Source organism: Condylura cristata, unplaced genomic scaffold (assembly GCF_000260355.1).
Source record: "Condylura cristata isolate star-nosed mole 26May11 unplaced genomic scaffold, ConCri1.0 scaffold00036, whole genome shotgun sequence".
In the NCBI taxonomy this organism is placed as follows: Eukaryota; Metazoa; Chordata; class Mammalia; order Eulipotyphla; family Talpidae; genus Condylura; species Condylura cristata.
In genome coordinates, this window is record NW_004567137.1 from 3,508,702 (window position 1) to 3,523,254 (window position 14,553).

At 39.5% G+C, this 14,553-nt stretch overlaps 1 protein-coding gene across 1 annotated transcript in view; it reads left to right on the top strand.

The window, feature by feature from the left end:
* The window catches only part of ITPR2 (inositol 1,4,5-trisphosphate receptor, type 2), a 450,179-nt gene that overhangs the window by 351,097 nt on the left and 84,529 nt on the right, over positions 1 to 14,553 (top strand). The window contains exon 49 of the mRNA XM_004693199.2: positions 10,331 to 10,506. Coding sequence (XP_004693256.1) covers positions 10,331 to 10,506 — 176 coding nt within the window. The remainder of the gene's footprint in view (positions 1 to 10,330; positions 10,507 to 14,553) is intronic.

Below are 14,553 nucleotides of genomic sequence, written 5' to 3' on the forward strand. Positions count from 1 at the left end.
GCCTGTTGGCCATCTGCATTTCCTGTTTGGAGAAGTGTCTTTTTAGCTCTTCTGCCCATTTTTTTGATGGGGTTGTTTACTTTTGTTGAGTTTCATCAGTTCTTTGTACATCTTTGTGATCAATCCTTTATCATTAGTTTTGAGTGAAAAAATTTTTTCCCATTCAGTGGGATGTCTGTTTGTCTTTTGTAATGTTGCTTTTGCTGTACAGAAGCTCTTTAACTTGATGTAGTCCCGTCTATGTATCCTTGCCTTCACTATCATTGCATTGGGTGCTCTATCTTCAAAGATATTGCTGAAGTATATGTGGTGTAGTGTTTGGCCCATCTTTGCTTCCAGGTATTTACGGTTTCCGTTCTTATGTCTAGGTCTTGAATCCACTTCGAGTTGATTTTTGTGTATGAGGTATAAGGTAGTGATCTAGTTTCATATTTTTGCATGTAGCTTCCCAGTTTTCCCAGCACCACTTGCTGAACAAATTTTCTTTGTTCCATTGTATCATCTTTGTTACTTTATCAAAAATTAGCTGCCCATAAACATGTGGGTTTATATCTGGATTTTCTATCCCCATCCACTGGTCTGTCTGTCTGTTCTTTTTCCAGTACCATGCAGTTTTGATTATTATGGCTTTGTAATATAGCTTGAGGTTTGGGATTGTAATGCTTCCATTCTCTTTCTTCTTAGTCATGAGAGTTTTGGCCATTCAAGGTCTTATGCTGTTCCATATGAATCTCTATTTCTTTGAAGAATGTCATTGAGACTTTTATTGGGATGGCATTAAATCTGTGTGTCTTGGGATGGCATTAAATCTGCTTTTGGTAGGGTGGCCATTTTGATGATGTTAATTCTCCTGATCATGAGCAGGGGATGGCTTTCCATTTCATGGTGTCTTCTTGAATTTCTTTTAACAGTGTTTTGTAATTTTCTTTGTATAGGTCTTTTACCTCTTTTGTTAGGTTGATACCCAGGTATTTGATTCTTTTTGTTTTAATTGAAAAGGGGTGTTTGTTTGTTTTTTTTTTCAGCTTCTTCTGATTGGTTATTTGTGTATAGGAAGGCCTCTGATTTTGTGTGCTGATTTTATATCCTGCTACCTTGCTAAACTGGTTGATGGTTTTGATTAGTTTCTCTTTGGAGGTGTTAGGGTTTTCCATGTAGATTAACATATCATCTGCAAGTAAGCACAGTTTTACTTCTTCTTTCCCTATTTGGATTCTTTGTATGTCTTTTTCCTGTCTTATTGCTCTGGCTAGAACATCCAATGTTATGTTGAAGAGCAGTGGTGATAGTGGACACCCTTGTCTTGTTCTTGATCTCAAGTAAAGGCTTTCAGCTTTTCTCCGTTAAGGATAATATTGGCTGTGGGTTTGTCATATATGGCTTTTATCATGTTGAGGTATGTTCCTTCTATTCTGAGGATTTAGAGGGCCTTAAACATAAATGGGTGTTGAACTTTGTCAAATGCCTTCTCCGCATCTATTAATATGATTCTGTGGTTTTTATTTTACTGTTGGTTGATGTGATGGATTACATTAATTGATTTTCTGATGTTCAACCATCCTTGTGATAAAAGCCACTTGGTCGTGGTGTATTATTCTTTTAATGCATTTTTGGATTCTGTTGGCTAAGATTTTGTTGATGATATTTGCATCAGTGTTTATTAGGAAGATTGGTCTGAAGTTTTCTTTTTTTGTTTTTCTTTGTTAGGTTTTGGTATTAGTGTGATGTTGGCTCCAAAGAAAGTATGAGTCTGTGTAGAATAGTTCTTTCTGAACGTTTGGTAAAATTCATTTGTAAATCCATCTGGTCCTGGGCTTCTATTTTTGGGGAGTTTTTTGATTACTTCTTCAATTTCCTTCTTGTAATTGGCCTGTTTAGTTGTTCTCTTTCTTCTTTATCTAGCTTTGGGTGGTTGTAGAGTTGTAGGAATTTGTCCATTTCTGCTAAATTATCCAACTTGTTTGCATATAGTTGTTCATAGTGTTCTCTGATTATTCTTTTGATTTCTGCTGGATCTGTTGTGATTTCTCCTTTTTCATTTATGATTCTGTGGTCTTGTTTATTTTTTCGAAGAACCAAATATGGTTTCATTGGTTTTTTGGACTTTTTCTAACATCCATTTCATTTATTTCTGACTTGACTTTTATTATTTCCTGTCTTCTACTGGCTCTTGGATTACTTTGTTGTTCTTTTTCCAGTTCTTTGAGGTGGGACATTAGATTGTTTCTTTGAGTTAATCCTTGTTTCTTTACGTGAACCTGTATTGCTATATATTTTCCTTTTATATCTGCTTTTAATGTGTCTCATAAATTTTTGAGACTTGTGTCATCATTGTTGTTCTTCTCCATGTATTTTTTAATTTCTTCTTTGATCTGCTCATTGATTCAGTGGTCCTCCAGTAGTATGGGTTTCAGTCTCCACATGGTAGATGGGTTTCTTGTCTTCCCCATATGGTTTATTTCTGCTTTGATTCCTTCATGGTCAGAGAAAATAGTTGGTATGATTTCGTCTTAGTGTACCTATTGGTATTTATCTTGTAACCAACTATGTGGACAATCCTAGAGAATGATCCATGTGGGTTTGAGAAAAATGTGTACTTAAATTTTTTGGGATAGATGTCTGTTAGACCCATGTTGTCCAGGTCCTTGTTCAGAGCTTTACAGTCTTTGCTTGTTTTTTGTCTTGTTGAACTGTCCATTGTTGAGAATGACGTGTTGAAGTCTCTTACTATGTATGTATTTTCTCTGATATATGTTTTCATAGGTGACAGTAGTTTTCTGATACATTTTGGTCCTTCTTCATTTGGTGCATATATGTTGCTGATTGTTATGTCTTCTTGTTGTATTGTCTCCTTAATCATAATGCAGTGGCCTTCTGTGTCTCTTTTAACCTCTTTTAGTTTGAAGTCTATTTTATCTGATATAAGTATAGCTGTTTCTGCCTTCTTTTTTGGTCCGTTTTCTTGTAGAATTGTTTTCCATCCTTTTATTTTCAATCTGTTTTTATCTTTTGTAGTTAGATGTGCTTCCTGCAGAAAGCAGAATGTTGGGTTCTGTTTTTTAGTCCATCCTGCAACTCTGTGTCTTTTTATTGATGAGTTTAAGCCATTTGTATTTAGAGATAGTATTGATATACTGGCACCTACATGTGCCATTTTGGTCCTTTTGTATTTTTATTCCTTGTATTTTTATTACTTGAATTGTTCTTGTTCATTCTGTTGGATTTGGTTTTTGGCTTCTTGTAGTATTTTTTGGAGTGAGGGTTTAGTTATGATAAATTGTGGAGTTTCTGTTTGTCTGAGAAAGTCCTTATTCTTTCTTCATAGAGGAAGTAGAGCTTCGTGGGATGGAGTATTCTTGGTTGGCATTTAATGCTTTGGAGTTTGTTGAGTGTGTCCCTCCACTTTCTTGCGCATAGTGTTTCTTTGGAGAAGTCTGATGTCAGCCTGGTCTGTTTCCCTTTAAAGGTTATTTGTTTCTTCCCTCTTATCATTCTCATGATCTTTTCCTTGTCTTGTATTTTTGGTGGTTTTACTATGATGTGTCTTGCTGTATTTCTCCTGTCATCATGGTTGTTTGGTTTTCTTCTTGCTTCTTGGACGTCTACTTTCATCTCCTTCATATGAGGGAAGTTCTCTTCTAGTCCTCTGTGAATATATTCTCGATTACTTGGCCTTTCTCTTCACCTTCTGGGATACCTATAACTCCAATATTTCCTTTCCTAATGGTGTCAGGTAGCTCTTGAAGTGTTTATTCATTCCTTTTCCTTTTTATTTTTCCTCTTTCTTTTTCTGTTTTAATTCTTTTTATTTCTGCATCTTCAAGGGAGCTGATTCGTTCTTCCATTTCATCTATTCTGTTCTTATTACTTTTCCCAACATTCTTTATCTCCTCTAGTGGCCTTTTCATCTCCTACATTTCTTCTATTTCTTTTTTTTAATGTCTCATTTTCTTTCTTCAGCTTATTGATTGCTTGTCTCATATCTGTCTTTTTTTTTCTTTTTCATTTCTTTTATTCATTTCCTTGCTTGCATTCTTCAACTCCCTAATAATGGCTTGCCTCATTTAATTTCTTTTTTTTCTCATCTTTTTTTTTTTTTTTTATCATGATGATTCTGAATTCTCTATCTGGTAGGTTGAGCAGTTCTATTTCTTTGATGGTTTCTGCTGACTGATCTTTTTGTGGTGAATTTTCCCCTCATGGACTTGCTTGAGTGTTTGTTTGTCTTCTTTTCCCTGTCGTGTATTTTCTATTCATTGAGAAATGGTGTTGCTATTGTTGACTGGCATTTTTCCTGGCTGTTCTTTCTGGGATGGCAGAGGGACTTCCAGACACTTCAGTTGTGGAGGGTATTCTGAGCCTTGTTTTGTTTCAATACCTCCGGTTTTTCCAGCCTCTACTGTGTGGAATTATGTCTGTCAGTTCTGCCAGTGACACTCATGGGTCTCCTGTGGTGTTCAGCTTCTTCTGGTAACTTTTTGAGTCCTTGTCTCTGGCAGGTGATCTTTGTAGCCTTCTGATGTCCTAGGTTCCCTCTATGCTTGGATGCAACTGTGGGGGCTGGGGTGCATTAGAAGTGTTGCAGCTGGGTCTGTGGTTGAGCCAGTCAGTGGTTTTGATTATTTTCTGAGCATTGTAATCCTTGCAAGGCAGTGCCTTACTAGTTTACACATTTTCCAGTCACTGCTGTTCAGTAACACCTTGAGTCCTAATTTTGCATGACTCCCAGTTGTGCAGGCTGTCAGTCTTCCCTCAGGATCTCCAGGGCTCTTTTTGCCCATCCAGAGCTGTCTCTCCCTAAGCAGTCTTTTCCTACCACTTGGGGGAATGTTAATGGGCCTGTTTTTTATTCATTCTAACTGGGTTTTTCTTTCCCCTTTTACCTCCCTTTTACCTTTGTGAACATGCTGGCCCCGCCTTACTGGCTAATGGTGGGAACAAGCCTCCAGGCCTATGCTGTGGAGGTGGGTGAAAGGTTTGCAAGCCTTGCAGCTTCCCCAGTCACCAGATCTTCCTCCCCACCTCCCGGGCTCTATGTGCCCACTTGCTGCAGTCTTTTTCCACAGCTTGGATTCCACTCACTGAACTGAATGAGCAGGAAGCCTCCATTTGCTGCACAAAGCCTGGGAGCTCCCCCTGATTGGAGCTGCAGGGTTCCACTTATCCTGTCTGAGGCACTTCCCTAGCGACTGGGCACCTGGGCACTCCCGGATAGGAGCTCCCCTATGGGAACTCCCCAATTGCAGATTCTCCTCATTCTAGTGAGTCCAGGGTGTTCTCATTTGGGTTGAAACTCACAGTATGTACTCTGTAGTCCGTTTTTAGTCTTATATTCCTGTGTGAGCTTGGACTTAGTGATTTCGGCATCTTTACTCTGCTGCCATCTTGCCCATTCTGGAGCTGAGCCTTTAGTGGCTTTGCCTAGCACCTAGGCACTCCAGGATTGGATCTGCAGTCTTTCCGAAGCCTGGGCTCCACTCAAGGAGCTGTCTCCCTTCACCTTCAGGGCTTTAGCTAGGGCCAAAGAAGCTCCTGCAGACCGCAGCACTTCCTAGTGCCTGGGAGCCTGGGTGCTCCCTGATCAGAGCTCCCCTATCGGAACTCCCCAATTGCCAATTCTTCTTCAGTTATCTTCCTTCTAGTGAGTCCAGGGTTTTCTCATTTGGGTTGAAACTAGTAGTATGTAAGTCTACAGTCCTTTTTAGTTATATTCCTGTGTGAGCTTGAACGTAGTGATTTTGACATCTTTACTCTGCTGCCATCTTGCCCCTCCCTTTATATTACTTGATTTTTAAGGCTTCTTTCTAAAAGTGCTTAAAAAAATAGAAATCTGTCCAAAAAAAAAAAAACTTGGAACATCCCCCTTCATATAGGCAAATCTGTGGAAATTTTGAGTAAAATAAATATTGACAGTCATATATAATAACTCGGAACAAGACTCCAAATAAGAGTCCATGCCAATAGTGAGCAGAGAAAGCTTTTCTTAGGATAGCATTCCAATTAGTGAACACAGAAGGAGGGTGGAAATAGAATAGCAGTGTTTGGGAAAACATTACATTAGTAAGAATCATCCGTGGAAGCTGAAAGTCATAGGGAAATGCTAGATAATAAAGCATAATGACATAGTCTGAAAGTATTTCCCCACAACCTAGTGATAAATTACAGGAGGAAAAAATTGGAGCTTTGAAAAACCACTTTAACTAAAGTAGCAGTGCTGACGTGATCTTGCAATACCACAAGCCCCCTGATAGGATCCACTGACAAGGACATGACATTTGCTCAAAACACGTAAGATGAGGACATATTTCAGGCAAAACCAGAATGAGGGAGTTTCTTCACTAAAACTGGCCAGTACTCTTCTGAACCATACAGATGAAAACAGATCAACAAGACAGAACAGCTCAGTGCCCTGTGTGATGCAGATCTAGACACAGAGCTGTGATCTGGCATTTCATGAAGTTTGAATAAGTCTCTAGCTTAGGTAAAAGTAGAATATCCTACTAATTTCCTGGTGTTGATCACTGTAAGTGGTTAGGCAAGGGGCTGACCTTTGGAGAGAATAGGTAGCAGTGTATGGGATTTTTATATTACTTTTGCAACACTTAGTAAGCCTGAAAGAGATTTAAAATAGAAAGTTAAAAAAGTATAAGGTTTTTTCCTACCGTGAGGTCCCCGGATTCTGGGTATAAACATCAATTACGGAGTCCACTTGGAAGGGAGAGATACTGGGAAGAATGACCCTGATCCAAAAGACATGTGGTCAAAAAGGGCCCTCTGCGCACCCCTTATCCCTGATAAAGGCTGCCCTGGAATCATATGGGCCACAGGGCTGTGGGGACAGAGGGCTGGGAGGGGACTTTTCTCCCAGCATAACTTCAGCCTGATCTCATAGGAGCCACTGAGAATTACTTGTGCAGATTCTTGGACCGCCTTGGATCAAGATATTCTCCCAGGAAGAGTTTTCCTTCGATCAAGGTAGTGATTGCAGTGATTGAGAAAGACATTTAAGAGAAATCTGAGAGGATGAGTTTATGGGCACCCCCACCTCCTCACAACCAGCCCCTGCACCTCTGCAGATTATCTTTCATGGCCAGGATTTAAAGACCTTGGTTTGAGGCTCAGGTTTCAGTTTCCTTGGTGGATGGGTGCATTTCTTGGATGTGGGCTTCCTTAAAAAGATCTTGTGCTAAAGCCAAAGAGCAGAGCTCTGCTGATTGTGGCTGAGCAGAGCTGTCCATGCAGGGACCCCTCCTTTGGGTCCCTTTCAGAAGCTGAACATTGCTGTGCTGGCAGCCATCTGCCTCGACTTTATCTGGCAAAGGCGGAGTAGTGAGTGGAGGGAACGGCTGTCCTGGGAGCTTCTTTTATCCAAAAAGCGATCACCTTGAAAGTGATAACCTTGAAAAATCCTGTTCCAATTCTGGTGCAATGCTCTTTCCTGAAATGCTCTGTGTTAAACAAAAAAGTTCTTCTAATTCAGCCCACTTTGTAATAGGTGAGGCTGGCCCGTGGCTCTGTGCCAGTGACTATGTCCTAGATCACACAGGTTGGCAGGACCATCCTGGAGCTCATGGACAAGTTCAGGGAGGAAGGAGTGAGCAAGGCCTGGTGGTAAAGACCACCCGTGGTATGGGCCAGCTGCCTGCTTGTTGAGCTGTCCTGGGAGGCCGAGGAGTCGATGGAGGCTGGAAGTAAGGCGTGTTTTACAGAGCAGGATGTTAGCAGGGCTTTAGAGGGAGACAGCAGAGTCCAGCAGCTGAACTGAATTGACATCTCTGATTTTGGTGCTTGAATGTCTCTCTATAAAGGACACACTTTGTTATAAAGGACACACTTCGTAGTACCTCAGATGTTAAAATGTATAACATGAATCCTTAAAAATGTTTCCATTGTAGAAATTAGCTCATTATTAAAAAAATAATACAAGTAGAACAAGTAGAAAGAAGTCTGTCCCCTTCTCCTACTCTTAATGGATAAAAATTAGCTTGGACAATTGCTTACATTTGACAGAAGACTTAAGTTTTGGTTTTTTTGTTTGTTTGTTTGTTTTTTTAAAGATTTATTTATGCTTACAGAACTGGGATACAGGCCAGAGGTGTGGTGGGTGAAAAGATTCACCAGAGACAGTGGGGAACAGAATAGGCAGATCTACTGAAATACACTGCTGAGGGGAGCAGCGGGCAGGTCAGGAGAGGTCTGCCACGCCATGTGGGTCAGCTCTCTGGAGGGGGTTCGAACTTGTGCTACAGTGGCTTCAGAGAGCTTCATAATGCAGTGCTTTGACCCACTGTGCCACTAGGGAGAACCCCTCAGTTTACTTTTTAAGCATTAAATCTTTAGCTGGAAAGCAGTATGATCATCCCTACAGATTATGATCATAAATTATGGTCATTTGATAAAATTGTCAATTAATAGCCATTTGGAATAGCTCTGCAGTGTATTTACTCCACAAATACACGCCAAGCATGAAACTGTGTGGTACTGTTGCACATACTCTTGACTTCTCTCTATAAAGGAGTCACATGCCTGGGGTGAAGTCCACACTTATAATTTCTTGTTTAATCAAGGGGAAATCCCAGAAAGCCAGACACCATCTGGGACAGAAGAGTCAGCACTGATGACAAGGCACGGTGTGACAGGGCTGTCGAAATAAGAAGAGCACATTGCTTATCAGCTACTCTGAAGAATCCAGTGACTGTCTAAGAGTCGTGAAATGAGCAGGGATGTTAGCACAAAAGAGTGAAGCTGGCAAGTTGGAGAATTTATAACTGGAGATTTAGTTACTCAGAGTGAGCTCAGAGTATGTGTTTGCTCAGTTCATTAACAAGCCCATGTTCATTCTTGCATCCCCGTGCTGTGATAGGCCAGATATGGGGCCAGAGGTGAAAAAGTCTCGCCCTTCGAGAGCTCCAGCACCCAGGAGAGAAGCTACAGGCTTCATCCTCTCCATGCTCCTTTGAGATCTGTCACACTGGGGCAGCCAGTGGTTGAGCTGTGTTTTATAAACATTAATGCTTACCAGCAGCTTCTGAACACAAGCAGGGTGCCCATTTTGTTAGTGTTGCCAGTGGACAGGCAGTGAAGGTCATTTGCGGAGCAATTTACCTTTTCTTTGCCCTTCCTTAAAGTCATCTTACCAGACTGTGCTGAAGTGGCAGATGGAACCCCTCTTCCCAACTATGTCTCATCACTGCTTGTTGTTAGAGATGGCATGATAATGACAAATATTGCAAAATGGGCATGTCTGAAATAATGCTCTTATACATCTCATTTTGTTTGGTGTTTTATTTTTTAATGTCCGGCATGATCTTCCTATCTACTGTGTCCTCTTTACACTCTCGGGGAACTAGAGGCTTACATAGGATTCACTGAAGGAGGCCAGACACCCAGGATCTTGCTGATAATGCTGAAGCTCCCACACCTAAGCTTTGTGATCTTGGATATGCAAAAGTAAATTTTATAAACAAGAACTATATAACTGTAGAAAATCTCCACTTCTGTTGCTGCTTCTCTGATTTTATCAACCTAAAGTCAGTGTGAGGCTCCAGAATTGCTCTAATTGGCCTCAAAATGTTGCCCCTTAGTTTATTTCTGCAAATGCAGCCCCCCGGAACATTCAGAGAGGATTCCCAAAGCCACATGTCAGTGTGAGTGTCAGGGACATAGACTACTTTTTAAAGGAAATATACATATGTATATACCTTCACTGGGGAAACTTCAAAAGAATTCTTCTGTAATGGAGCTTTTAAAACTATTTGCAACATTCATTCTCTGATTACTAAATAGCTCAACATTTTAGGAATTGGTGTTGGTCTTCAAACACAAGCATGCACACATTTAAAGCTTGTGGCATTCACCCAGTAAAATGTACATAGAACTATATATATTCTGAATTCTTTAGAGGATTGATTCTGTAATAGAGAAACTTGATAATAGGATAAGACAAGTTATGAGTTTGATGGCAAAAAAAAAAAGTACATGATTTCACTGTGCAGTTAATGGTCATTAATCATAAATTTTGAATTGAGATTCCCAAGGGAGATCCGTCTATCAAAAGTATTTAGCATATAACGCCCCATAGGAGAGAAAGATGAACAATTCTCTCAGACTTAATGGAAGGAACATTAACTGGTGAGTATCTAATCAGCCTGAGATTAATCACAGATGTTCTGGAACTGTAATAATGGGTAACGTGTGTGAAGACACTTCCTTTCACTCTACAGTGCGTGGGGGTTCGTTTTGAAATTCAGTGGAGTCATACAAAGTGGCAAATAGTTTGACCTATTAAATTTTATTCTTCTTAAAACAAACTCCTCCCCACCCCTTTCAGGTACACTTTCTCCATTGTTCTCAGTTCTTCTTTGGATGGCAGTTGCAGTCTGCACGTCTATGCTGTTTTTCTTCTCCAAGCCTGTGGGTATTCGGCCATTCCTTGTGTCTGTGATGCTCCGATCCATCTACACCATAGGCCTCGGGCCCACACTAATCCTCCTGGGTGCAGCTAATGTGAGTACTTCCCTTCCCTTTGTGCCATCACAGGTTAGTTACAAGTGCATCATTCTAAAACTAACTACATTTAATTCTCTGCGTATGGTAAATCGTAATGTATCATGAAGCCAAGTGAGCCAGAGCTTGATTTTTACATGCTTTACTTAATTTTGAGAGAAAGAAAATGTGCAAGTATATATTTGACATACATAGGAATTTAGCATCGGGCATGACCCATTTCTGCAGTCCATATACCCCAGTCTACTTCAGTGTAGCTTTTGACAGAAATGACTGTCAGCCCTGTTAACAGTTGATTTCCAACTAGCTAGCAAAGGTTAAATTATGTTCAGTAAATTTTTAGAAGTTAGTACCTTTTAGAAAATGGCCTAAGAAAAGGGTTTGGTAACTGAGAAATTATAAAATTGGGCTCTATTTATGTGAGCAAAACCTATAAACTTGAGAAAAGTCTAGATGAGATTTTTTTATTTACCCCATGAAATTTTATATTAGAATAGGGCCACATGAAATTTGAACTAGGTAAGTTTTAGATAAGCAAGACAGAGTACTTTTCACTTATTACTTTTTATAATAGTATAATAGTTTATTTTTACATCATTTTGTGCATTTTTTCATCTCAGTTGTAATCCCTGTGGGCTTCCTTTCACCAGATAACCCATGTGCCATCACCATAGTCCAGTGCATTTCCCTCCCCACACTGTTTTTGATCCCATTCCCCACTCCACCCCCACAAAATGTCTCTGGTATATAGCTGTTCATTATCATTATTATTATTATTTTTCTCTCCTGGTCCATTATACTCCTGCTATCAGTGAAACCATCCAGTATTTTCCTTTTCTCTCCTGGTCCATTATACTCCTGCTATCAGTGAAACCACCCAGTATTTTCCTTTTCTTTCTGGCTTATTTAACTAAGCATGATCTTCTCCAGCTCCATCAATGTTGCTACAAAAGGCATGTGTTTATTTATTTATTTATTTTTGGTTGCTGAGTAATATTCCATCGTGTATATGTACCATCTTCATAATCCAGTCATCCTTTTTTTGGGCATTTGGGCTGTTTCCATATCTTTCCAGTTGTAAATAAAGCAGCAATAAACATGGGGGTGCAGGTATCTTTTTGAATCATTGTTTTTGTGTCTTTTGGGTAGATACCTAGGAGTGGGATTGCTGGGTCATATGGAAGCTCCATGTTTAGCAGTTCGAGGAACCTCCAAACCGTTTTTCATAGTGGTTGTCCTAGTTTGAATTCCCACCAGCAGTGCAGGAGAGTTCCTTTTTCCTCCACATCCTCGCCAACATTTGTTGTTGCTAGTTGTTTGAAGATGTCCCATTTTCACTGGGGTGAGGTGGTATCTCATTGTGGTTTTAATTTGCATCTCCCTTATTACAAGTGATGTTGAACATTTTTTCATATGCTTGTTGGCCATCTGCATTTCCTCTTTGGAGAAGTGTCTTTTCAGCTCTTCTGCCCATTTTTTTTATGGGGTTGTTTACTTTTGTTGAGTTTCATCAGTTCTTTGTACATCTTTGTAATCAATCCTTTATCACTAGTTTTGTGTGAGAAAATTTTTTCCCATTCAGTGGGATGTCTGTTTGTCTTTTGTAATGTTGCTTTTGCTGTACAGAAGCTCTTTAACTTGATGTAGTCCCATCTATGTATCCTTGCCTTCACTATCATTGCATTGGGTGCTCTATCTTCAAAGATGTCGCTTAAGTGTATGTCATGTAGTGTTTGGCCCATCTTTGCTTCCAGGTATTTTATGGTTACTGTTCTTATGTCTAGGTCTTGAATCCACTTCGAGTTGTTTTTTGTGTATGAGGTGTTAGGTTAGTGATCTAGTTTCATTTTTTTTGCATGTAGCTTCTCAGTTTTCCCAGCACCACTTGCTGAACAAACTTTCTTTGTTCCATTGTATCTTCTTTGCTCCTTTGTCAAAAATTAGCTGCCCATAAACATGTGGGTTTATATCTGGGTTTTCTATCTGAATCCACTGTCTGTATGTCTGTTCTTGTTCCAGTACCATGCACTTTTGATTATTATGGCTTTGCAGTATAGCTTGAAGTTTGGGATTGTAATGTCTCCATTCTCTTTCTTCTTAGTCATGAGGGTTTTGGCTATTTGAGGTCTTTTGTTGTTCCATATGAATCTCATCAATATTTTTTTCTATTTCTTTGAAGAATGCCATTGAGACTTTTATTGGAATGGTGTTAAATTCTGTATATCGCTTTCGGTAGGATGACCAATTTGATGATGTTAATTCTCCTGATCCATGAGCAGGGGATGGCTTTCCATTTCATGGTGTCTTCTTGAATTTCTTTTAACAGTGTTTTGTAATTTTCTTTGTATAGGTCTTTTACCTCTTTTGTTAGGTTGATACCCAGGTATTTGATTCTTTTTGTTTTGTTTTTTTAAAGATTTATTTGTGCATACAGAACTGGGGTACAGGCCAGAGTTGCAGAGGGTGACAGGCTTCACCAAAGACAGACTGGGGAGCAGAACAGGCAGATTGATGAAGTACACTGCTGAGGGGAGCAGTGGGCGGGTCAGGAGAGGTCTGCCACGCCATGTGGTCACCTCCAGGGCAGGCGGGAATCGAACTCATGCCGAAGTGGCTTTAGCTTCTTAATGCTTTGCTTTAACTCGCAGCGCCACCAGGGAGGGCCTGATTCTTTTTGTTTTAATTGAAAAGGGTTTTTTTTTTTTATTTTTGCTTCTTCTGATTGGTTGTTTGTGTATATAGGAAGGCCTCTGACTTTTGTGTGTTGATTTTATATTCTGCTACCTTTCTAAACTGGTTGATGGTTTTGATTAGTTTCTCTGCAAGAGTACTTTTACAAGTTACAGTATGTATATCCAGCAGATAAAATTGTAACAGAATTAGACACCTATCTGCATGGCAGATCTATAACAGAGTAAGAAAAGGTAATAATCAGGTTGATGAAACCAGAGGTATCCAGGTAAATAAATAAATGTTCCTGGTAGGTTTGCTGAATGTCTAACCTTTCTCTGTCTTTTATAGTGTCACTAACACAGTAATCTGTATTCAGTCATCTGTATCATGCTGATTCTATAGTTTTTAAGAATAATTATTCATCCTCCAAATTTATCAGTACTCAAGGAATATTTCTTAAGTGGATTACCTAGTGAGTAGCATATGAGTGAAAGGTTATCTCTGTATTCTGCACACTACAGTATTTCCCTCTAACCTGCATGGCAGGTTATTACTTAAGATGAATAAATGAAATGTCCAACCAAACCTTTTAGAATACAAAACTGAACTTATAGGGATGAGTCAATGTTTCTGATCTGTATTGTGTTGCTGGTCTTCAAAAAATGGATGTGCTATATATTGCCTGCTTCCAGCTACCTAGAATACCCAGGCAACCAAATGATCAATTATGCCATGGCCATTGCCAGTGAAGGAGCGTGTACTCCATATACAAGGAGGTCTATCAGTACCGAAGTCTGGGATGTGCCAAACATGCTGGTGTATAGTGAGTACAGGGATTGTCTTATTCATAGACCCAGTCTTCCTCCTCACCCCTCTGAACTCTGCATGCAGATATCTACTCAATCTTAATACCTAGCACTTCAGTGTTCACAAATCATTTACATGGACTGAACTGAAACTTTCCAGGCTTCAAAAATAAGCTAATTTTGAAACACTACCAGGACTTGTTTTGGATTCATCTAAGTTTTTCTAAACCTTGTGGTGTTTCCAGTTAATTTTTTTCCCTGTTAACAAATACAGTAAGTCTTGAGCCTATTTATTTAAAGATATGCATAGTATTCATAAGTTAGTAAATGGCCTTTTCTCCAAGTGAGAAAATTCAAGTTTGAGTAAGTGAAATAATAGCCTGGTAGATTCAAACTAAAAATAACAGTCCTTCATCAGACCTTGATTACCTAGAAGTTTCCAAAGTTACTAAGAGGTAGAGCATTTAGTTCTGACTACCCAGACACTTCAAAATATATTGAAACATAAGGAATTGCATTTGAGTGTCAGGGAAACCAAAAGCAGTTGGAGTGTTTTTTTTTTTTTTTT